General features: G+C 55.9%; 1 protein-coding gene across 1 annotated transcript; it reads right to left on the bottom strand.

Moving 5' to 3' along the window:
• Positions 1-17,401: 17,401 nt before the first annotated feature.
• On the bottom strand, positions 17,402-19,087 carry LOC124545561. Its single transcript, XM_047124509.1, has one exon. It carries the CDS (start codon positions 19,085-19,087, stop codon positions 17,402-17,404), a length of 1,686 nt encoding a protein of 561 aa, XP_046980465.1.
• Between the last annotated feature and the right edge of the window lie 4,216 nt (positions 19,088-23,303).

Below are 23,303 nucleotides of genomic sequence, written 5' to 3' on the forward strand. Positions count from 1 at the left end.
CCGACGAATTCTGCGCAGGTGGAGTGGCGCAGTTTAGTAGTGGATGGCGTGCCCCTGCGTCTTCAAAAACATCTCGGGTGTGTGAGTCGCCATTGCGGCGACGTGCCTGAGGGCCTGCATGGTCGGCGTCATCGCTGTTGGGTCGGCGGGGCGCCAGTCCTCTGGCGACAACCGTGGCGTGGGAGATTGTAGGTTCAGCCTTGGCAGACTTCTTCTGTTTCGCGGCGACTGGCTGGCCGCGCTGACGAGCACTGGCGCGTCTCCAAGCTTCACAGCCGCGGTAGCTGGCAACGTGAGCGCCCCCACAGAGAGCGCACGTTGGCTGCTGCTTCCGAGGGATGGGGCAGTCCTTCGCTGGGTGTGCACCGGCGCATTTCACACATTTTTCAGGCATGGAGCAATGCCGGGCGACATGGTTGATGCCCTGGCACCGGTAGCACTGAACAGGGCCTCTCTTGGCGCGCAAGTCTTCTGTGGTCACCGAGACGTTGGCGAATCGGGTGAGCTGGTAGAGCTTCCTGTTCTCGATTGTATCGGTTGCGATGACGAGAAACAGGGGCATGTAGTCACGTGATTTGGGCTGCTTCATCTTGACCACAGTTCTGACACTGAAGTCGAGCTCTTCGAGTTCTTCTTTAATGTGATCCGGCTCCATGTTGAAGGGCAGATGCCGGATGACAATCTTCAGGACGCGGTCCGGTGTGGTGGCGTGAGTGAAGAAAGGGATTGCCCTTTCAGACGCCTCCTGCGTTACGCGTCGGTAGTCGTCTGCTGAGCGCAGCGTAATCTTGTACATGTCTCGTCCGGCGACCTTCACATTGTAGACTGCCGTCGTCCAGCTATTGAGAAGCTGCTGCAGCTGCCGGAAGGTCCCTTCGTATTTCAGAACGATCGGCGGAAGTGGCGCATCCCTCCTTGGCGCCGTGGAAGGGCGCGGCGGGTCCTCAGGGGCATCCTCAAGGGCAGCAAAAGTGTTGGCAGTGGATGCCGGCTCGTGGGTGGACAGCACCCGCCGTCGCGCTGTATGCCGTCGCTTCGGGCGAGTGAATCCGTCAGCATCGTCAGCAGGCGTTTGTTTCGATCGCTTCTCAACCGGGGAGCTGCGCCCGCCGGTAGGGGCTGTATCTTCTTCTCTTCTGCTTTTGCCGGATTGCCGACGAGGCGGTGGTACGCCCGACGGCTCGTCTTCTTCCGACTCCGGAAGCGGAACTGTAAGCGCATCCATAGCGATATCCATCATGTCCTCATTCGTTGCGTGGTCCGTCATAAGTGGGGGGCCAGATGGGGCCGCCGACGTAGCAAGCTCCGCCGGACGGCGATCTGCCACACCCTTCGCAGTACGTAGCTCCGTTCGCTTCGACATCTCTCGCGCGTGTCTTGCGTGCGACCGCTACTCAGCGCAGCCGGGGTGGGGGTGCTTTATGGGCTCGGGTGCGGCGGCCGGTTGCGCGCGCGCCCCATTGGTCGGCGGCCGCAACAGGGCGAGCTGGTAAAGGTGCGGCGGCGGCTGGCGGCGGGTGCCACTGTGTGGGGAGACGCTGACTAGAGCGGAGCGCTTGCTACTGGTGTTGCTGCCGTCGCGATAGTTTAGTGTGTTTTCCGCGCGATTCTGTGTATTCGGCGTTAGTCGAACGTTCTTTTTCTACGTTTTGCCGCGTCGTCTTTCAGTCGGAGCGGTTATTTTCTGCGTTGGTGTTGGTCGTCGCGCGCGTTGATTTCGTCGTTCGCGGCGGAGTCAAAGGCCACGATGGCCAGTTCTTCAGCCGGTTCTCGAGGTTTGTTTCCCTCGTCTGGCAAGAATATCATGTCATGCGCTGAATTGCTGTCGTATTCATCAGAGTCTTGTCTGCCTATCTCTCGATCAGTCCACCGTCGGCTGTCGGATCCTACAATTCAGTTTACGTCAGAACAAGTCAATCAGGCGACAGATCAGATGCAGCAGGACAGCGTTGAGCTGGGTTCATCCGGCCCGGGGCCGAGTAGCGTGGGGCCAGGCTCCGGCGGGATACCTAACGGTGACAACGATGCCGTCCTGGCCGCCCCTACACCCGGCTCCGCTGACGCTGCACCGCCTGTAACGCGTCGAAAATCGACGAAATCCACGAAGGCGCGGGATGCTCCATACTCGCATGCTTCACGTAAGCATGCGCATCCCCCTTCGCATACCGACTCTGAATCAGCTGAATCCAGGGCGCCTGACAGGAAGAAGCAATCAACCGACCGTCAGGACCCTGTTTCGCCTCAGGACGCCTCCGCTTCCCATGCGGCGACCGACTCCAGTCTGGTCGACATGGCGACTGACTACGAGGTCACAGTTCCAACGTCGAACAGATTTGAAAGTTTAGATGATGTCACACCAGCTGACCAAGACATTCCAGACAATATGCCGGCTCCTACTCCTGTCAAGGCCCCCAAGGTGCCACCTATTATAGTTCACGACACGGTCAACTACCTCGATCGCGTCAGGGAACTGAAGGGGCACCTGAAGGGTTCCTTTTCCTGCCAATATAAAAGAGGTAATATCCGTTACGAGTTTGAACACCCATCAGATTATCGATACATGATCGATTATCTCAAGACTCGTGCCATTCAGTACCACACATATGATCTCGACCCTTTCAAAATTTTGAAGGTCGTCGTCAGGCACCTTGAGCCCACCACCCCTCCCGCTGACGTTAAGGAAGCGCTGGAGGAGCTGGGCTTCACTGTGCAATCTGTCGCTGTTATGCACCAGCAAGTGCCAGACGCACAGGGAAAACTGACCGACGTCAAGTGGCCTCTATTCGTCGCTGTACTGCATTGTACACCGAATGTCTACGACGTCTACAAAATTAAATTCCTCCTGCACATGAAAGTGGATGTAGAATCCTACCGAAATGAATCTGGCTTGACACAATGCTTTAATTGCCAGCGTTTTGGTCACGGCTCCCGCAACTGCGGCCGTCTGCCGCGTTGCGTCAAGTGTGCCGGAGACCATCTCACCCGACTCTGCCAAAAGAAGACTAATGAACCGCCCAAATGCTGTAATTGCGGTCAGGCTCACCCAGCTAATTATCGTAAATGCTCTGCATATCAAAAAGCACTAGCGAACTCTCGCAGTTCTTCCACTCCGGCAGCCTCGGCGCCTTCGACGCCAGCTGCTCCACCAGCTGATACTACCAACTTTCCAAACCTGCGAGCACGTCGTGCCCCTCCCTCACCTTCTTCCTCTGCTGCCGGCCCGGGGCCCTTGCCTCCGCGTCGTCCAGCTTCACGCCCAGAGACAGCTTCCCACTCTGCTTGGGGAAAAACAAACCCATCCCCAGAGCCTTCTACACCCCCGCCCCCTACCTTCTCCTTCCCATTTTCAAACCATCTTGCAGATCTTGCTGCCTTACTGCAGCAGTTCAACATCCGCAAAATCATTTCTACATTCCGTTCAACTATACAACAACTCAATTCAGCTTCAGATCCGTTCAGTAAATTAATGATAATTCTGTCTGCCTTCATCTCTTACTTCTCCGATGGACCGTAATCTACACCGCCCATTTCGTATATTCAGTTGGAACGCCGATGGTGTTCTCCGCCAACGCCATTCTCTTGAGGGCTTTCTCGATGACAGGGGGATCGACATTGCCCTTATTTGCGAAACGCACTTAAAACCACATCAACAGTTTTCCGTTCCTAATTATTACGCATACCGATCCGACCGCGCGGATCGGCCACATGGAGGTACTCTTGTCCTAGTCAAACAGTGCCATACGCACAGACTTCGACAGATACCACAACTACAACATCTGGAGGCCACAGCTATAGATATACAGCTATATGGACAGTCGATGACTCTTGCCGCAGCTTACAACTCCCCCGCTCGAGCTATACTCCCGGCCGACTTGGATATCCTCTTCCACCTGGGCCCCAAGGTCCTCGTGGGAGGGGACTTCAATTCCAAGCACGGGACGTGGGGATGCCGTTCCACAAATGCAAATGGACGTCGGCTATTCCAGTACCTAGAACTGAACGCCGCTATCCGTGTTATTGCACCAGACTCTCCCACACACTATCACAAAACCGGTCTTTACCGTCCTGACATCCTCGACATTTTCCTGGCGCGGGACATTCCGTGGGTCCACCGGATCTCTGTGATTTCGGAACTTGATTGCGACCACAATCCGGTGACCCTCGAATTCCTAGACGCTCGCCCACAAGACCAGCTCCGTCCGGCTTACGTTATCAACACAGACTGGGAGCGCTACCAACAACTTGTTGACCTTCATGTCCTTGAGCTTCCGCCCATTACCCGCCGCAGCCACATCGATCCGTCGGCGGACCGTTTTGCAAAAATCCTCACCGAATGCTACCGCACCTCTTCCCGACGAGTCCTCCAGCCTCCTCGTCGCCTGGACCTTCCGTCAGACGTCCAGGAACTAATTCGTACCAAACGTCGATTTCGTCGCCGGTGGCAACGCCTCCGCGACCCAATCGACAAGCGAATTTGGAAGTCACTGGCTCAAGAGCTTCGGGTACGCTTACAAGAGGTCCATGATCAGGCATGGAACCAACGCCTTCGAGAGGCCGCAGACCGTCCTGACCGACTGTGGCGCATAGTCAAGGAGACTACAACCACTCCCCCTCCTTCTCAGCCCCTCCATGGTCCCCAAGGCCTGGTTTACTCGCCTCAAGACAAGGCGGAGGCCCTCGCACACAGCCTTGAGCGGCAATTTCGCCTCAACGAAGTCGACGACGACGAGGCTGACGCCCACGAGACCCGCGTTCATCGTCGGGTCCGTCAGCTTCTTCGCCGTCGTACAGACACCACCTTTCCACCGGTCACTCTCCCGGTGGTGGCGACTTACATTAGTAGTATTCCAGCCCGAAAGGCCCCTGGTCCCGACGGTATCCGGCCGACCCTTCTTCATCACCTCTCTCCAGCTGCGCTTTCGTACCTGGTTAATCTTTACAATAGCTGCCTTTCCTACAACTACTTCCCTCCCGTATGGAAACTGGCCCGTGTCATTGCCCTCCCGAAACCTCGCAAAGATCCACTCTTCCCACAGAACTACCGTCCCATCTCCCTCCTCAACTTCCTCGGCAAGATTCTAGAACGCATCATCCTCTCCCACCTTCAATCCTTCCTCGATTCTCATTCTACCCTCATTCCCCAACAGTTTGGGTTTCGGGCGGGCCATGGCACGGTCCACCAACTCATCCGCCTCCACGACACCATCCGCAGAGCGCAACTGGAGCGACAAAGCACAGGCATGGTCTTACTAGACATTGAAAAAGCATTTGACCGAGTGTGGCACGAGGGCTTACTATATAAGCTTGACGAATATGGTTGCCCTCTCCACATCATTCACATTCTCCGACGCTTCTTAACAGGGCGCACATTTTATGTCATGCAAGGCCGAAGCCGAAGCTCAATCCGGGCCGTAGAAGCTGGTGTGCCCCAGGGGTCTCTCCTCTCCCCGATTTTGTACGCTATTTACACTAATGATATCCCCTCCCGTGTCCCCAACCATCTGGCCCTCTATGCTGATGATACTGCCGTCTTCACTTCACACCGTAACCTCCAGTTTATCGCTCTGAACCTTACACGCCACCTAGAACAAATCACTCAATGGAGCAACATATGGAAAATAAAAATTAACGCAGACAAGACACAGGCCATCCTCTTTACAAACAAACGAACTCCGCCAGCTCGCCTGGTGGAACTCGAAGGCCGACACATTCCTTGGTCACAGACAGTAACCTACCTAGGTCTTACCTTCGACAGCCGCCTCACGTGGAAACCCCACGTTGATGGCGCCTGCCACAAGGCTTACGGAATGATACACAAACTCTACCCTCTGTTGAAGAGCCCCGGCCTTTCGATACAATCCAAGTTGCTTATCAGGACGTCCTGTGTCCTGTCACTCCTGCTATATGGATGTGAACTATGGGGACTAGCTGCTGACACTCACGTACTCCAGGTCCAAATAGTGCAAAGCAAATCACTCAGGATCATATTAAACGCTCCGCGTTATGTCTCCAACTACGACATCCGCCGTCTTCTCCACATTCCACCCCTTGTCCATCAAATCCGCCTTCGCGCCTCAAATACCCTTACCTTCCTACAAAACTCACCTCATGATCACCTCACAGTTCTTAGTCGTGCTGTTGGAGACACACCTTACGCTCATCCGACGCTGATACTCCAGCGCCGGTACCGTCCCAACTGACGGTTTCACTGCAGTTGCGTATCTACTGATCTTTTTAATCTGTCAAACTTTATCATTTCTATCGACCTAGACATATAACAAAGCCATTTCGAACCTAATACTCAATCTGAAGGCAGGCCTAAGGCGATCCTTCGGCACATAAGTGGACGAAAGTCCCGTCAAGTTTGCGGTGGTGGTGGTGGTGGTGCGGCGGGTGCCACTGTGTGGGGAGACGCTGACTAGAGCGGAGCGCTTGCTACTGGTGTTGCTGCTGCCGTACGTTCGTTCGAGATGCCGCCCAAGACTAGCGGGAAGGCCGCCAAGAAGGCTGGCAAGCGCAGAAGAACATTTCGAAGGGCGACAAGAAGAAGAAGCGCAAGAGGAAGGAGAGCTATGCCATCTACATCTACAAGGTGCTGAAGCAGGTGCACCCTGACACGGGCATCTCGTCGAAGGCGATGAGCATCATGAACAGCTTCGTGAACGACATTTTCGAGCGCATTGCGGTCGAGGCTTCTCGCCTGGCGCACTACAACAAGCGCTCGACCATCACGTCCCGCGAGATCCAGACCGCTGTGCGGCTGTTGCTGCCTGGCGAGCTGGCCAAGCACGCCGTGAGCGAGGGCACGAAGGCGGTGACCAAGTACACGAGCTCCAAGTAAGGAGGTGGCTCTGGAATGGAAGGAAGGATGGAGAAGGCTCCTCCGTTGCGAGAGCGGCAAAACGGCCCTTTTCAGGGCCACCAACTTGCCTTTTGCGGGAAGGGCGGAATTGTTGTTGTTGTTTGTGTGGACGGCTGTGATGTATGTGTGCATTTTGATTGTGGGTGGGGGGGGGGGCGTCAAAGCGTGTTGCGGGGTACGGCCACGAGGTTGGTCGCCGTGGCGTGGAATGGTGGCACGCCTCGTTGGAGTGGTTTTGACCCATTGGTGTTGGTGTGTGTGTGTTACCTGTCTGCGAGGGGGGACAGTGCGATCGGCGACTTTTGTGTCACCGTAACGACGGCCGTTTGCGGGTTTGTTTTTTGCACATCATACATGGCGAGGGTGAAATGTGAAATGTTTTTGTTTGGTTTTTTTTTTGCCGCCCACTATTCCCTTTGCTGTACGCCGAGTTTGACAATGGTGCGACGTAACTGCAGCGTGGAGGTGTGTGAGTGACGTTGAAATGAACGTGCCATTAAGACGCATTGTAGTTGTATTGTACTGTACGTGTACGGCGACACGCACGATGATGTACCATTCGACTCTCTGATTTTTGATAGCCGTGTCTGACTGATTGCGTACGACGCACGCACACCGATGTCGTCATTCAAGATGCACGCGTGTCCAGTGCAGTACAGTAAGCGCGACGCTAGACGACGACGACGGCGGCGGCGGTCGTTTGTTTGGCGAATGTCTGTACACGTGTTTGTCTGTGTCCATCCGGTATGTATTTGTTTGTTTGAAAGTGTTTTGTGTGTCGGTGACGTGGTCCGATCCGTCGCCCCCTGAGTAACTGTCGATCGGCGCGATAGACCGGCGTCACGCAACTGAACCGAAGTCGTGGGCACACCCGTCATACTGTTGTACACCGTCGCGCTGAGAACGGTAACGAAAGGTTGACTTTGATCGGTCGAATGTCTGGGCAGAACGTGAGGAATGAGGCAAGAGTGCAAGGAGGAAAGGACAGAGGGGGGGGGGCAAAAGAGAGAGGAAGGGAAAAAGGGGAGAAACGCATTCGTAGAGCAACGGAACGTTCCCGTGTCGGAGGCGTATTGGAGCCGCACTGAAATGCGTTTAACGGCGGCGCGGCTGCAAGTGTCTGCCGTGGTGAACGTTACCTTTGACGGCTGCATTGGGCTTTGCCTTTGCTTTCGCTTTCGCTTTCCCGGATGTACGTAACGTTTGTTGATATGGTTCTGAGGAAGAGTGTATGACAGTGCCGTGCCGTCCATGTTCGTGTGCCCTCCCATTGTGTGTATGCTATTGTCTGTGTACTTGAATGATGTATGTAGGTGTTAGTGGACATGTTTTACCAGTGGGGGGAAATGGATCGTCGATAGTTGCCGTCACTCTGTCACGGTCGAGATGACGCACCCTCCGTACAGAAAGGTGTCGAGAAAGTGTGTGTGTGCGTCCGTGAATTGGCAGTGTTTGGAGGTGGGCGTGCCCTGCATGTGGCCCGGAAGGCTGTTCGTTTGGCGGTAGTGTTGTGTGGACAGGGGAGGGGCATGCGTTAACGCTGCTGGCATGGCATTTCGGGAGATGGGAGGGGGCAAACGAGGAAACGAGGAGCGGCGGCCAAAGACGGGACGGGGAGGGGCGCGGTGTGGGTGGCTTGCGCCTGTGCTCGGCGTTGTGGTTTGTGCAAAAGAGGAGGAGAAAAACAATGAGTTGCCAGGGAGGGGAGCGGTGTTGTGTTGTGGTTGTCGTGGTGTAGCCGCAGACGCGGCTGTCAGTGAACGTGGCGAGACGGACGGATGCGCGGAGGGGCGGGGGCGGCGCATTTCGCCGGTGCCGCGCCGTGCCATGCCTGAAAGCCGCGTGGTCGCTGTGTTGTTGGTGGCGTGGGGGCGAGGAGAGTACCGTACGGGTGTGCTTGTGCGCCGGAAATGGCACACTGCGCCTGCCCGTCTTGGAGGCTGATGGCTGTGGTGTGGAAATGGGGCGCGGTGATGTTGAAGCAGTTGAAGAACAGAAAAGAAACCAAGAAAACGGAAGGCGTGATGCGGCGGTGGTGGTGAGAGCGGGAAAAACAAAACAAAACAAAAAAAAAAAACAACAAAAAAAAAGAAGGAAAAACAACAAGAAACAAAAAAGAAAACAAAAAGTCTATCAATATTAGAATGTAAATGGAAATGGAAATGGACCCAGGTATAACCTCCCTGCACAAATAGCAGAGAGTCTGATGATAATAAAAATGTGCCAGAATGTTAACGTCCCTACAAAACAAACCCAACGATAATATTAATGAAAGAATGAACCGTATGTAACATTGCAACAGACATAATGAAACCTGATAAATTGTATAAGGGCAGCAGCGTTGACCTTTGGCCCTGTATTCAGAATAAAAAGAGCCAAAGATCGTTACCCCAATGAAAAAGACACTGAAACACGTATGTAACATAGCAGCGATGGCGAGACATTGTAGCATCTGTGACCAGAGAGTTTGCGCTGGACCGCGCGAGTGTTGCGAGCGGTTCTCAGTCAGTCAGTCAGTCAGTCAGTCGTTGCGAGTCTGTAGCTCTGTCTAGTTGAGGGCTGTACTCTGTCAGTAGTCGTCGCGTGCAGTACGCTAATAGTCGTCATGCAGAGCGGTCGGTCAGTAGTAGCAGCCGAGTGCGGTTGTGTGATGTAGGCGGTCGGCAACACTGGTCAAGATGGTGAATAAGGTATACTGTTAATTAATATAATCATTAGATAATGAAAAATTTTATTTATTGTAATTATTCTCCAACAAGTTCCCCAATAATAATTTTTATTTCAAAAGCATTTTTCAAACATTTAATTTTTTATTGAACTAAAGAGTTCGTTGCACTTCACATTTCATTCCACTTCTTTGAAGAAAAATTTCACTAAAATCACAAAAAAAGAGAATATTATTATTTGCAATGCAGTTCCTCCAAGCGCTGCGCAACAACAAGAGCAGAAATGTGACATCCATTTATTCTGAGGTAAGACTTTAATTCTGATTGTTTTGCACAGGGCCAAAGACCGATATTTCGGTTTAATTGAAGTTTCTTGTCACTGAACGGACTTTAAATGTTGTGAAGAATTTATATTTGAGTCAGAGTGCGAATTTCACATTTTTGTTGCCATTTTGAATACCTCTCATTGTGGGCGAGGTTACAATTAGCGCAATGTCCATTAGCATCCGTAAATAACATTGTCCATTATTTTAAATTTTGCGGGGAGGTTACAACACACAAAAAAAAAAAAAAAAAAAAAAAAAAATAAACAAACAATTGCATTTATATCCGCTCCTCAATTGTAGATACCCCTTACACAGCTGTGTGCAATGAATGAGTGCTGGATGGTAATTAATTGCACTCCTTGGAGGGAAATGCCATAGGAAGTAGTCTTTAAAAAGTGAATGTTTTTCGTTAAAAGACAAAAGTTACTTTAGAAAAAAGTAATAGTGGGGCTTTTGTTGTTGAACAAAATAAGTACAATGAACATACGTTATCAGATTTGCGCAATGCAGCTTCACACTACCTTTTGATTATAACACAATATGCTATACATCGTCCCGAACCGTGACCAGAGTCGCGAGACGAGCAGAGCACGCCGCCGACGCCCGCTCAGTACAACCGTCCACCCGCTACTACTGTCGACCGACTACTACCTCTCCCGACTCGCGCTACAATATATATAACAACTGTTCCTGGCGACCCGGTGCGTGCCACTACTGTCGTCTGGCGCGGTCCAGGCGCCGACTAGCAACGATAAATAACTCTCTGGTCAGACAGAGATGCTGTCATGCCTCGCCATCGCTCTGGTAATGAATACATACGTGTTGCAGCGTGCGTACCACCGGAACACGCAGTGGCGGAGCCAAAGACTGTGTTGTCGAGGTCGAGTGCGAGCGGGAAGAGAGGCAGCGTCGGCACGGAGATGCAAGCGAGCGCGAGACGCACGGGGGCTGCGGCGTGGCGCGTTTGCGGTCGGCGCCTTTGGTGGCAACGGCCGGGACAAGCAGCGGTGTATGGTGTGGTGCGGGGCGGACAGGGGCGGCGGTGGACGGGGAGGAGGCGGCGCGACGACGGCGTGGGGGCGAAAACGGGACGGGGGACGGCGGATGTTGAGAGGCGTCACGCGCGGACAGGACACAGACACAGAGACACACAGATTGGAAAGGGAGGGTGCGCGGTAGTAGTTGGGAATGTGCGTACCGTGCGGGATGGGAGTGGGCGAGGAACACGGTCGTGGCCCCTGTTTTGGGTGCGTGTGATGACGTCGGTGTGTTGTGGGAAGGGAAGGTGCTGTGGCGGCGGCGCGTAATGGGCGTAGGCCGAAAAGAGAAAGGAACGTGGGCAGTGTGTTGGCAAGCGTCGGTTCGACTGCGACGTTGATGGGCAGGGCAGGGCAGGGCAAGGTTAATGGTGGTAGGAGTAGGCGTGTGGGCGCAAAAAATCTGCCGCTGCAGGCGGTGCCGTAACCGCCATGGCGGGAAGGAGAGAGGGCCAAAGAAAGAAAGAAAAAAAAAAAAAAAAGGAGGGGGGGGGCGAAAGTGGAGAGGCGGTGGTGTGAGAAGGGCGGGGGCGGAAGGAAGGCAGGAAGGACAAGAGGCGAGGCGACGGCTTGCTTTGTGTATCGGTCGGTCTCTGGCTATGCTTCGTTTTCTGCAGCAGGGTCGGTGCGCGGCGTGGCTCGCGGCAGTGGGAACGCCTGGCGGCTGGACGGCCAGCAATGCGGTTGGATGGGCGGCCACAGCACCGCACCTGTGCCCGAGGAGGAGACGCTGGCGGCGGGCCCTGAGGTGAGGCCGGCTCGGCTGGGGCTGTGGATGTGTAGGTGTGCGCCGCTGCTGCAACAACGAGTAAAACGCGAGAAGAAGGGATGGCGGTAGAGAGAAAAAAAAAAAGGTCGTGTTGTGTTGATGCGCAGGCAGACGCGTACAGAGAGACGAGCCCGGTCTGCAGCAGGGTGTGGCCGTGCCGAGTGCAGAGCAGCGGCGGCTCGGTTCGGTTCGGCCCGGCCCGGCCGGCCGCGCTGTTGTCGCGGACGTGAGCGCCCCCTGGCGGGTGGCCGGAGGCGGCGCGGCGTGTTGGACGTGTGGCTGGTGGCAGTGCACAATTTGCGAGTGGCTGGCGGTGTGGTGTGGCGGTTGGCGCGTCGGGCGGCGGAGAGAGAGAGGGAGGAGAGGTATGTGTTGCGGGCGCCCTTTGCTGCGCTGCGTCGTTGCGTGTGCCGTACAGGGCGGACGCTTCTCGACTGTGTGGGCGGTGTGGCGAATTGGCGTGAAACGGCTGCCGAGAGGTGTGTGGTAGCGAGCCGGTCGGTGTCAGTGCGAAGGGGAATGTGCGTGCGTTTGGCGGTTTCGGTGTGCTTTTTGCGGCGTGAGAGTGGGAATTAGTGGGGCCGGCTGTTGTGTTGGTTCCTTGTGTCTTGTGTCGCGTAGCTTGATGGCAACGTGGAAGGACGCCGGTTTCGTTTCGAGCCTTGCGTGTGGTTGTCGACGTTGACTGGTTGGCGTGTGCCGATGCACGTGCATGTGTGGGTCGCGAGTGCGTTTTTGGCTGGCTGTGTGTGTGTGTGTGTGTTTTGGGGGGGAAGGGGGAGGCGGTGGTGAAAGTGCAGTCGTTGCCACGGGCGTCGTCGGGTGGGGGTGGGGGTGGGGCTGGGGCTGTGCGTCGTGGCGGAAAGGTGGTAGGTTGCGGGAAGCGAGCCCGTCGTTGACGGTGTCGCGTGAGTTGTGAATCGAGTGGGGCGCGGGGCGCGGGACAGGAGCAGCGTGCCGCTGCGTCGTGGTCGTCAGCAGAGGCTGTGCGTGTGCGTGTCCTTTTTGTGGGCGGTTCGTGCGAGGCGTTTTTGTTTTGTGTTGCCCTAGTTGTTAGTTTATTTTGTTTGTTTTGTTATTTTGAGACGACGACTGGTTGGTGGCGTGCGCGCGAAGTGGCGGTGTGCGCTTCCCGTGTCGTTTGTGTTGTTTTGTTTTTGTTTTGTTTTTTTGTTTTTGTGTGTTTTTTTTTGCACTGGGCCCCGGGGGGTGGGTGGGTGGGTGGGTGCGTGTGTGTCGATTGCCGGCTGGCGAAAGGTGCGCCATCGGCGGGGTGGGTCGCCGGCACAAGTAGAGGCGGCGGCGTTGTTGCTGTTGTTGTGTGGTGTTTGTTTTGTTCGGCTGTGTCGGCGAGCTGTGTTGCGGTGCGTGTGAATGGTGGTGCAAAAGTGCTGGCGTTGGGGCTGCGACTGCGACGGCGGCGAGCCGCGGGCGCGCATGATAGTGATGTTGTGAACAGCGGCTGTGTACGGTAGTGGTGTTGTTGTAGCACGACGTGCATCCGGGCCGGCGCGGAAAGCGCAGTTGCGGGCGGTTGCCCTTCGGTGCCAGCCATGTCGCGTGAGCGGCGGGTTGCTCTGGTGTCGACACGTGGTGCTCTGGGTTGTTGTGTGGTGCCCTTTGGCCGGTGGGGGTGGTTCGCGTGTGTCTCGTTCGCGCTCGGTATCTGGTCGTGGTCGTGCTGCTCCCCCGTCTGTCGGCGGTTTTCGACGTCGTCTGTACGTTTTTGTTCGTTTGCGGCGTGCCTGCCGACGTCGTCCCGTCGCGACCTTTCAACCGAAAGTGTGGCGCCCGAAGGTGAACGAACGTAACCCTGACCTCGGCGCTTTACGCTGAGCCGAGCGAACCGAACCTAACCTGTGGTGTGGCGAGGTGAGCTCAGCCTGTGAGCCCCTAACGTCTACGTAAGGTAAGCTGTCCGGCTCACGCCTCACGTTTGAACGCTTTTTTAACCTACGTTTGACGCTTCTTAACCTAGCACTGACCCCTTAACCTAACGTGTAACGTAACCTAACCTAACCTAACCTAACCTAACCTAGCCTCTGACGCCTGACGTGTTTGAATGCTTAACCTAAGTTTGACGCTTAACCTAACCCAAGTCCCCTTAACCTAACCCACGTCCACCTAACCTAACCTAACCTAGACGTGTAAACGTAATGTGTAACGCGTAACGTGTAAGGTCGGCTGGCGTGTGTGCTGACGGCAGATTGGGTTGGTCTGTAGATTCGGATTGCGGTTTGCCTCGGTCGAGGGGTTGGGTCGGAAGCGGCGAGGGGCGGCGGCGCCTGTTGCGCAGGCGGCGTCCGTTTGCGGCGGGCAGTTGTTGAGAAACGGCTGTGAATGTTGGCGGGCGAGAGGAGGAGGACGGCGCGCGATGTGGCCCGACGGCTGCGGGCCGATCGGGAAACGGCGGGAGGGCGACGGAAGGCGATGGGGCGGCTGAGGCGCGTTTGCACGGCCGTCATCGCCGCACGCCTCGGCTTGTGTGGCTGTGGCGCCGGCCGCGCTGGCCGGGCTGCCGCGGCGACGGTGTGGGAGTTTTGCCGAAGGTTTGGCCATTGTGGCGGGTCGTCGGCTGGGGCTGTGGGGGCGGCATTTGGGCGGGGGCGGCGATTCTCGGCGGGCCGACCCAGGCTGTAGCGCGCGGTAGCTGCAGTTTGGCCGTGGTTTGCGGCGCTGCCGTGGCGACTGGTTGGCGACTGTGGTGTGGCTGTGTGTAGCCCCATCCTCGGTGGTTTGAAAGGCGCGGGCGGTTGTGGCGCAGGTTTGGGGCTGCTCCGCACAGGCTGTCGGACGTTGGGCGGTAGCAAGCGCTCCGTCCACTTTCTTATGGCTAAGTTTTACAGCTATTTTATTGCAGGATTTGCTTGTTAGCATTGCCTGCTTCTTCTGGGGAACATGTGTGAAAATTTGGTCATCTTTATTGAGCAGTGTCTTGTGTGTTTGTGGGACGGGAGTGTGACTTTCTTGTTTTTGCGGAGTTTTTTATTTTTACTTTTTGGAGCTTTTTACTGCGGAGCCCGTTTTTCCAGGCTGAGAGAGGTCATGTTTTAGGCTTCTTGCTTCATCAGCGGTCGAGTAATGCTATCGGTCGTCTGTATTTGTCCCTCGCCGGTTGTGGTTCCGTCAATTGTCTAATGAGTGGGTTATCTGCATCATGTGCACGGTCGTAAAATCTTCGTGCTTGGTCCTTATGTCTCTGTAGTACTTCTTTTTCGTCCGCGGCGTCTTGTAGAAATCGATGTGGAAATTGCGAATGAACATGAAAAACTCGTCGTAGGATTTTGTTTTGTAGTGACTGTAGTCTCTGAATGTGGGTCTTTGCCGCACATCCCCATACTTCACTGGCATAATCCATTACCGGTCTGATGTACATCCTAAAAATCAGGAGGCCGTTTTCAATGGATAAGTCAGAAGTCTCATTGATGAGTGGATACAATGCGCCGAGTCGTTGGTTGATTTTTGCTCTGACGTCGTCAATTTGTAGTTTCCATGTTAGTCGTTTGTCGAGAATGGCGCCGAGATACCGCGCTGATGTGTCCCACGGCAGCTGCGTGTTGTAAAGTCGGAGGTGACGAGCTGGCATTGTCTTCTTCCTAGTGAAAATCACCGCCTGTGTCTTCGTCGGGTTGAATGTTATCCGCCATTTTGCTGCCCATTGTTCAAGTGAATTCAGCGCGCTCTGCAACCGCGGCACCAAAACTTCTCTCCAGCGGCTGCGTGTGTAGATTACAGTGTCATCGGCGTAGATTGCTTTTTCTACTCGTGGTTGCGTCGGTATGTCGGTCGTGAATAGTGAGTAGAGGATCGGCCCAAGGACCGATCCTTGGGGTACCCCGGCGTTGATTTGTCGTGGCGTCGATAGTGCGTCATCCATCCTGACAGCAAAAGTACGTCCTTGCAGGTATGAGGCGAGTAGGCGAATGAATGGTTTCGGAAAGTGCAGGTGATGAAGTTTCCAGATTAGTCCTTTATGCCATACTGTGTCGAACGCTTTGGTCACATCAAGAAGGACTGCACCACAAAATTCTTTTCGATTGAATGCTTCAATGATGTAATGTACTACTCGGAGAATTTGTTGTGTTGTGCTGTGGCCACTGCGAAATCCAAATTGTTCTTGCGGTAAAGCTTCTGTTCTGGTGATGACGTTCTGGAGTCGTGCAAGAAATATGCGTTCGAACAGTTTACTGATGTGTGGTAACAGGCCGATTGGTCGATAGTTCTGCGGATGACGTCTGTCTTTTCCAGGTTTAGGTACGGCGACTACTATTGAATGTTTCCACTGTGATGGATATGTAGATGAGGTGAAAATCCAGTTGAAGATGGCTGCAAGTCGTACGATCGCTGTCCACGGGAGTTGTTTGAGTACACGACCTTGTATGTCGTCAACGCCGGGGGCCTTGTTCGGCGGTAGCATCCGTATGGCAGCCTGAACTTCTCTTGCGGTGGTAGGTGTTATTTCGTTTTCCTCTTCGTCTTCGTCGTCAGCATACGTGCGGAGTAGTTCGTCAGCCTCTCTTTCAATTCGTTCGACTCTCTGTTGGTCAACTCTGTCGTTTTGCGGTTGAAAGTTCTGTTCAAAAGTGTCAGCGAGCATGTTGGCCTTGTCTTCCGGTCTGTATGCGGTCCTGTCTTGTGTCTGGAGCGGCGGTATTGTGGTCCTGCGATTTGTGAAGAATTTTATCATGTGCCAATGCATAGGATCGGGTGTGAAGGCGCGTAGTTTAGCTGCCCACTGCTGGTTTCTGTAGTCGATGAGTGCTGCCTTGATGTCACGTCGTAACTGGTTAATTTGTCTCTTGAGCTGCGGATTTCGTGTTAGTCGCCATTCTCTGCATAGTCTGTTGCGCCGTCGTATTGAATCTAGAATGTGTTGCGGCAGTCCTGGTGTCGGTAAATGCGGCGGCTTAGGTGGCGGTGTCGAAAGATTCAATGCTTCTGTGATGGTGTCGGTGAATGCAGTGATCGATTGTTCAGTGATGTCGTCTTCGTCTTGAATTACATCTATTGAAAATGTGACATGTTCACGGAATGAGTCCCAGTTCGTGCGTCGTAGATTTAGGCGGCCTGGGTGCTGTACAGGTGTGACGTGAAGGGTGAAAATGACGGGTAGATGATTTGAGTTTAATGCATGCACTACTTCTGCGGACATGAAATGTGGAATGCCTTTAGTGATGGAGATGTCAATTATGTCAGGTCGGCCGCGTGATGGAAAACACGTCGGCTCGTCGGGGCCACAAACGTACGCATTGGCTTCTTCCGTTGCCTGCAATAGGAGGCGGCCACTCATATTTGTTACGAGAGAATTCCAGGCGGCATGTTTTGAATTCAGATCGCCGGCGATAAAAAGTCGGCCTGGCGTCCGTAACAATTCTCTTGCGTCATCAATGTCAAGAATGTGACGTGGACTGCGATAGACGGAGATGAATGTGATTCGTCCGTTTTGAGTCTCTACAATGATAGCTGTCGTTTCGATGTGGCGCGTGATTGGTGGAGGCGCTTCATGATGACTAATTGAACGGCGAATGAAAATAGCGGTGCCGCCGCCGTGCGTCAATCTGTCCGTCCTATAACACTTATAATTTGGAATGTTAGATCGAATCCCTGGCTTCAGAAAAGTCTCGTTCACTAGACAAATGTCTATGTTGTAGTCCGTAATAAACTGTCGCAGCTCAAGCACGTCATTAGTCAGATTGTCCGCATTGTACGTCATTATACGTAGATTATCGAGTCGTGGCAGCCTAGGCATGCTGCATGGTCACGTCTTTAGTTACTATTTGCGTTCTGCTGAGCGTCGCCTCAATGGTGGCGGCGATGGTTTGTGGCAGCTGCACAAGCGCTCTACTCACCTCTGCAAGGGTAGATGCAATTTGCGCAAGTAGTACCTGTAGATCAGGCTGATCCGTCCTCGGTGGTGGTGACGGCTGTCTGCGTGCGTTTGCCGGCTGTGGTCCATAACTTGGCGGCACAGTTTGGCGCTGTGACGCCGGGATTGACGTTGACGCGCGCGGCTGGAGGCCCTGTTTTAGAACTTCCGCTGCCGTGAGCTCTGTGCGCAGCCTGTTGGCGCGGTGCTGCATCGGCGTGGGCCAGCTGCTCTGGTCCACGGTCGGCGGTGGCGGCGGCGGTCGCTGCCGGCGCGTAGATGGCTTCAGCGGTGGTAGTCCTCTAAATCGTCGACTTGCCTCCTTGTGCTTGGGGCACGTTCGATAATTAGCGGGATGAGCCCCGCCACAGAGCCCGCACGTCGGCGCCTCTTCTCGTGACCGCGTACATTCACGGCTGTCATGTCCCGCGCCGCATTTTACGCACACTGGTGGCATGGTGCAATATCGGGCAACATGATTGAATCCTTGGCATCTGTAACATTGTATATGTCCGCGTGATCTTCTCAGTCGTTCAACTTTCACTGAAAGATCGTAGATACGAGTGAGTTGAAAGATGCCGCGATGTTCGGTCGTATCCGGTAGTATCACAACGCGGTGCCCTGTGAGTTGATTAGTTCCCGGCATCTTGTGATTCTCGATCACTGTAGCAACATATCCCAACTCTTCTAACTCTTCTTTAAGTTCTGCGTGTGTCACAGTCATCGGTATTCCCTTTATCAGCGTCTTTATCGTAGGTGGCCGGACCGCTGGCGTCGTGTACATGGGAATCCCTTCTTCCCCAAGCTTTCCCACGACGTTGACATAGTCTTCAGTTGTGTTTAATAGCAGCTTCAACGTCTCTCCGCCCGTCTGTCGCACTGTAAATGTCGCCTTACAGTTCGTCTTGAGCCACGTGTGCAGCTGCTTGTAAGACTCCTTGTACCGCAAGGTTATCGGCGGAATCCTCTTGGGTCCTGCAGGTGGTACTGGTGGAGCATCGGCTTCCATGTCATGGTCGTTTCCGGGGTCTGCAGGCGTGTTTTGCCGCCGCTGTTGTTCGTCTCTCTGTCGCTGTTTCTCCACTAAATCATCATTTGCGGCGTCTAGTGACACTCCCGTCCCTCTTAGGGGCTCATACCGGTTAGTTACATCAAGTTCTCTGGCCACTATGAGCTGTTGATGCCGCGCCTGCTTCTTCCGTGGCGGAATCTGGAAGTCCGCTGCGGCTGTGCTGCCGTGGTCTTCGCGGCCGTCTGTAGAATGGCTACGGTCCCCTCGTCGGTGGTTTTTCGCTTCTCGCGAGGCTGTAGGAGTCTCAGCGGGTTCGTCGTCCTCAGGTAGGTCCGGAGTAAAATCCATATCATGGTCCATATTCATCTCCGACGCGAGGGTACTAATACTTCCCCTCGCGCCGGGTCGGGTCATCGTAGACGTGCCGGCTGATGGCGGGGCGGTCGACGGAGCAAGCCCCGTCAAACCGCGGCCGGCCGGCACAGGTGTTCCTGGTGCATGAGCACCAGACTCACGAGCACGCAATCGCACATCCTCCCCCTCCGACATCACGATTTCGAGTGGTAGCAAGCGCGGGAGGCGCGGCGCGGCGGCGCGCAGAGTGGCGGCCGCTCTCTCGGCCGTCCGCGCCCGCCCGCGACACTGGCTGGGCCTTGTGATTCTCTGCTCTGCTGCTGTGCTGTGCTTGCGTGCCTGCCTGCCGTCCCGCTCGCTCTCGCTCTCGCTGTGTGTTACGCGCGTCGTCGAAATGGCAGATCAGGCGGCTACGAACGAGACTGCTGCGGCACCCGCCGCCACCGGCACTACGAAGAAGGCCAAGTCTGCGTCGTCTGCGAAGAAGCCGCGCGCCAAGCCTGCGCACCCGCGCACCTCTGAGATGGTGACGGCCGCCATCAAGAGTCTGAAGGAGCGCGGCGGGTCGTCGCTGCAGGCGATCAAGAAGTACATAGCCGCGCACTACAAGCTGGACGCGGAGAAGCTGGCGCCGTTTATCAAGAAGTACCTCAAGTCGGCCGTCGTGGCGGGCGAGCTGGTGCAGACGAAGGGGAAGGGCGCGTCCGGCTCGTTCAAGCTTGCCGGCGCCGGCGGCGGGGGGGCGGCCGAGGGCGGCAAGGCTCGTGCTGGCGGTGCCAAGAAGAAGCGCGCCGCTCCGGCCAGCAAGGAGAAGAAGGGCGCCCGTGCGGCCGGCGCAAAGAAGGCTGGTGGCGTGAAGGCGGCGACCGGTCGGAAGGCGGGCGCCGCCAAGAAGGCGTCTGCGGCGTCGGCCGCTCCCGCGGGTGCGAAGAAGGCGGCTGCGGCCAAGCCGGCCAAGGCCAAGTCGCCGTCGAAGGCGAAGAAGGCCGCCAAGGTTCCGACGAAGAAGCCGAAGGCGCCGCGCCCGAAGAAGGCGACGACGCCGTCTAAGGCGAAGGCTTCGCCCAAGAAGAAGAAGTAGAGTAGAGGAGAAAGAGATGGGAAAGGAAGGGTTTGGCGCTTGACTCCGTCGTCCCCACCCCCCGTCGTCGTCTAGTGGCGCGCAAGAGACGCGCGGCCCAAAACGGCCCTTCTCAGGGCCATCAAAGCACGTCGGGGAAGGTTTTGATTGTCGTGTTGCGTTTGGTGTGGGTGTCTGTCTGTCTGGCGTTTCTGTATGCCCGTGGGGATGCTGTTTGCGTGCCGTGGTGATTGGATTGCGGGGGTCGGTGGCGGGTGTGGGCGGCGGTAGCGGTAAGCGGTGTTGTTGTTGTTGTCGTGGTTGATTGTCGCCGTGTTTGTGGCGGCGGCCGACGGTTGGTTTTCTGTCACGTTGTTTTGTTTGAATACGTTGGTTGGCTTGCCTGCGTTCGTTCTTCTCGGATGTCTGTCTTGTCGAGTCGTGTCTGGTCTTTGTTTTGTTCCTTTGTGTGTGTGTGTTATGTTTTGCAACGGGGGGCACGTTGAGATGTGGAAGGAGTCGGCGGGGATTTCGGTGGCGTGTAGAGCGAGCGAGCGAGCGCGCCTGCCTGGCCGTTGGCCGTCGGAGTGGAGTGCGGGTTTTTTTTTTTTTTTTTTTTTTTTTTTTTTCGAAACGAAAGCGGCGGCCGGCCAGCCACCCGTGCGGTGTGACGTCGGCCGTTGGGTATTGTGCGCTTTGAGCGCCGGGGAGGGATGATGTGTGATTGTTGCAGGCAGGCAGGCAGGCAGGCAGGCAGAGTGAGCGGGTGTGGCGGACGGACGGGAAGTGGTGGTTTTTGTTTTTTTTTGGGTTGCGGGGCGAGAGGCAGGCGACCGACAAAGTTTGCTCGCGACGGAGAGATGTTAGTGGCCCTGAAAAGGGCCGTTTTTGTTTGTGCGGTGCGGTGCCGCGGCGCGGTTTAGGCGCGCTCGCCGCGGATGCGGCGCGCGAGCTGGATGTCCTTGGGCATGATGGTGACGCGCTTGGCGTGGATTGCGCACAGGTTGGTGTCTTCGAAGAGGCCGACGAGGTAGGCCTCGCTGGCCTCCTGCAGGGCCATGACTGCGGAGCTCTGGAAGCGCAGGTCGGTCTTGAAGTCCTGGGCGATCTCGCGCACTAGGCGCTGGAATGGCAGCTTGCGGATGAGCAGCTCTGTGCTCTTCTGGTAGCGCCTGATTTCTCGCAGGGCGACGGTGCCCGGCCTGTAGCGGTGGGGCTTCTTGACGCCTCCGGTGGCGGGCGCGCTCTTCCTCGCCGCCTTGGTGGCGAGCTGTTTGCGCGGCGCCTTTCCGCCGGTGGACTTGCGGGCCGTTTGCTTTGTGCGGGCCATAGCGGTAGCGGAGCGGCGTGCGTGGAGGTTAGGTGCGGCGCGGCGTCCGGTGCTGCCTTGTCAACGGGCCCGCGCGCCTCCGTGCTGCGCTTATATGCCCTCGGTTGCGCGTGGTGGGGGGAGGGCGGGCCAGAGTCTATATAGGGGGGCGGCGGGCGCGCTGGGCGCAGACCGTAGCCGACTCGCCAGCCGCTGCAGTTGCTGTTTGTGCACGTTTTGCTTTGCCCGAGGAAGGATGACAGGCCGCGGCAAGGGAGGAAAGGGGCTCGGCAAGGGTGGCGCCAAGCGGCACCGCAAGGTGTTGCGCGACAACATCCAGGGCATCACGAAGCCCGCCATCCACCGCCTGGCTCGCAGGGGCGGCGTGAAGCGCATCTCTGGTCTGATCTACGAGGAGACCCGCGGGGTGCTGAAGGTGTTCCTGGAGAACGTGATCCGCGACGCGGTGACGTACACTGAGCACGCCAAGCGCAAGACTGTGACGGCCATGGACGTGGTGTACGCCCTGAAGAGGCAGGGGCGCACCCTGTACGGTTTCGGCGGTTAGGCTGCGTCGCAGCGGGCGCTGGCCTTCCCGCGGCCGTGCTTGTGGGTGGGAGAGACTAGAAAACGGCCCTTTTCAGGGCCACCACACTGTTCGGAAGTTGAAAAGTGCGAAAGAGTCTGTGTTGTTGCTGCGTGTGTGCGCTGTGTTGTTTGTTTGTTTGTTTGTTTGTTTCTTTCTTTCTTTCTTTCTTTCCGTTTGAGCGACTGGGAGGGGAGAAGGAAAGGAAACGTGTCATGTGGCTGGCTGTGTGTGGAGCTGCTTCGTTTGTGTTTGTTATTGTGTGTCTTTGTATCGATCGCGACGGAGATGGCGGGCTGTGTGTTGTTGTGCGAGAGGCGGTGATTATTTGCTTGCGTGGTTTGGCTCTGTGTGTTTGCGGCGGCGTTGGGGTTTCCGAGGCAAGGCGTGTGGGCATAGGCGGCCGGATCAGCTGTTTCGTTCGTGTCGACGGCCGTTGCGCGCGGGAGTGGAGGGCGGTGTGTCGACACGCCTCCCTTTAACAATGGTCATTATTGCTGCCGTTGTCGTTTGGAAGGCGACTGCGACCGTGCAAAATGTGTGTGTGTGTGTTGGGCCACACGGGCTGTGTGGACGACAAGATGGCGGACGTGCGCCGGCGGCGGCTGTGCTGTGAAAGTGCAAAGTTAAAACAAAACAAGGTGCGGCGAGGACGACTGAAATTTTGCTTTGGACGTAGGTTTGTGTGGTGGCCCTGAAAAGGGCCGATTGTTGTGGGCCGAGCCGAGCCGGCAAAGCGCGTTGCGTGCAGGGGAGCACGCGGCGCTGCGATTGCCTGGCCTCCTTTAGGCCTTCTTCTCGGTCTTCTTTGGCAGCAGGACGGCCTGGATGTTGGGCAGGACACCACCCTGTGCGATGGTGACGCCCGACAGGAGCTTGTTGAGCTCCTCGTCGTTGCGGATGGCAAGCTGCAGGTGGCGCGGGATGATGCGCGTCTTCTTGTTGTCGCGGGCCGCGTTTCCGGCCAGCTCGAGCACCTCAGCCGCGAGGTACTCCATGACGGCGGCGAGGTAGACGGGCGCCCCGGCGCCGACGCGCTCTGCGTAGTTTCCCTTGCGCAGGAGGCGGTGGATTCTGCCGACCGGGAACTGGAGCCCGGCCCTGCTTGAGCGGGACTTTGACTTGCCCTTGACTTTGCCTCCCTTTCCGCGTCCGGACATGGCGATGGGCTAGCGACGGTGCACACGAAACGGAAACGAAAACGACCGGTGCGAGCGGCAGCGAGTCGAGCAGCGGAGTGCGTGCCGGCGCAGCCCTCTCCTGCTCCTTTTCTGACTTCCTCACTTTGAGGAGGTTCAGGTGGAAGTTTGTGGCCTGTTGGCCTTTACTCCCCTGGGACTCTTGAATCTTCTTTCTTTACTAATAGGTTTTTCTCAACTGGCAAGGAATGCCGATGTCCTATTTCTTGACTTTTTCGATATGACTGCTTTTCTTCTTCTTCTTCTTACTTGAGGGC

The sequence above is a fragment of the Schistocerca americana genome, chromosome 8, assembly GCF_021461395.2.
Source record: "Schistocerca americana isolate TAMUIC-IGC-003095 chromosome 8, iqSchAmer2.1, whole genome shotgun sequence".
NCBI classification, from domain to species: Eukaryota; Metazoa; Arthropoda; class Insecta; order Orthoptera; family Acrididae; genus Schistocerca; species Schistocerca americana.

What these genes read in the sequence shown, in the direction of transcription:
- LOC124545561 (XM_047124509.1), bottom strand. Translation starts at nt 19,087, where the DNA reads ATGTCGGAGGGGGAGGATGTGCGATTGCGTGCTCGTGAGTCTGGTGCT.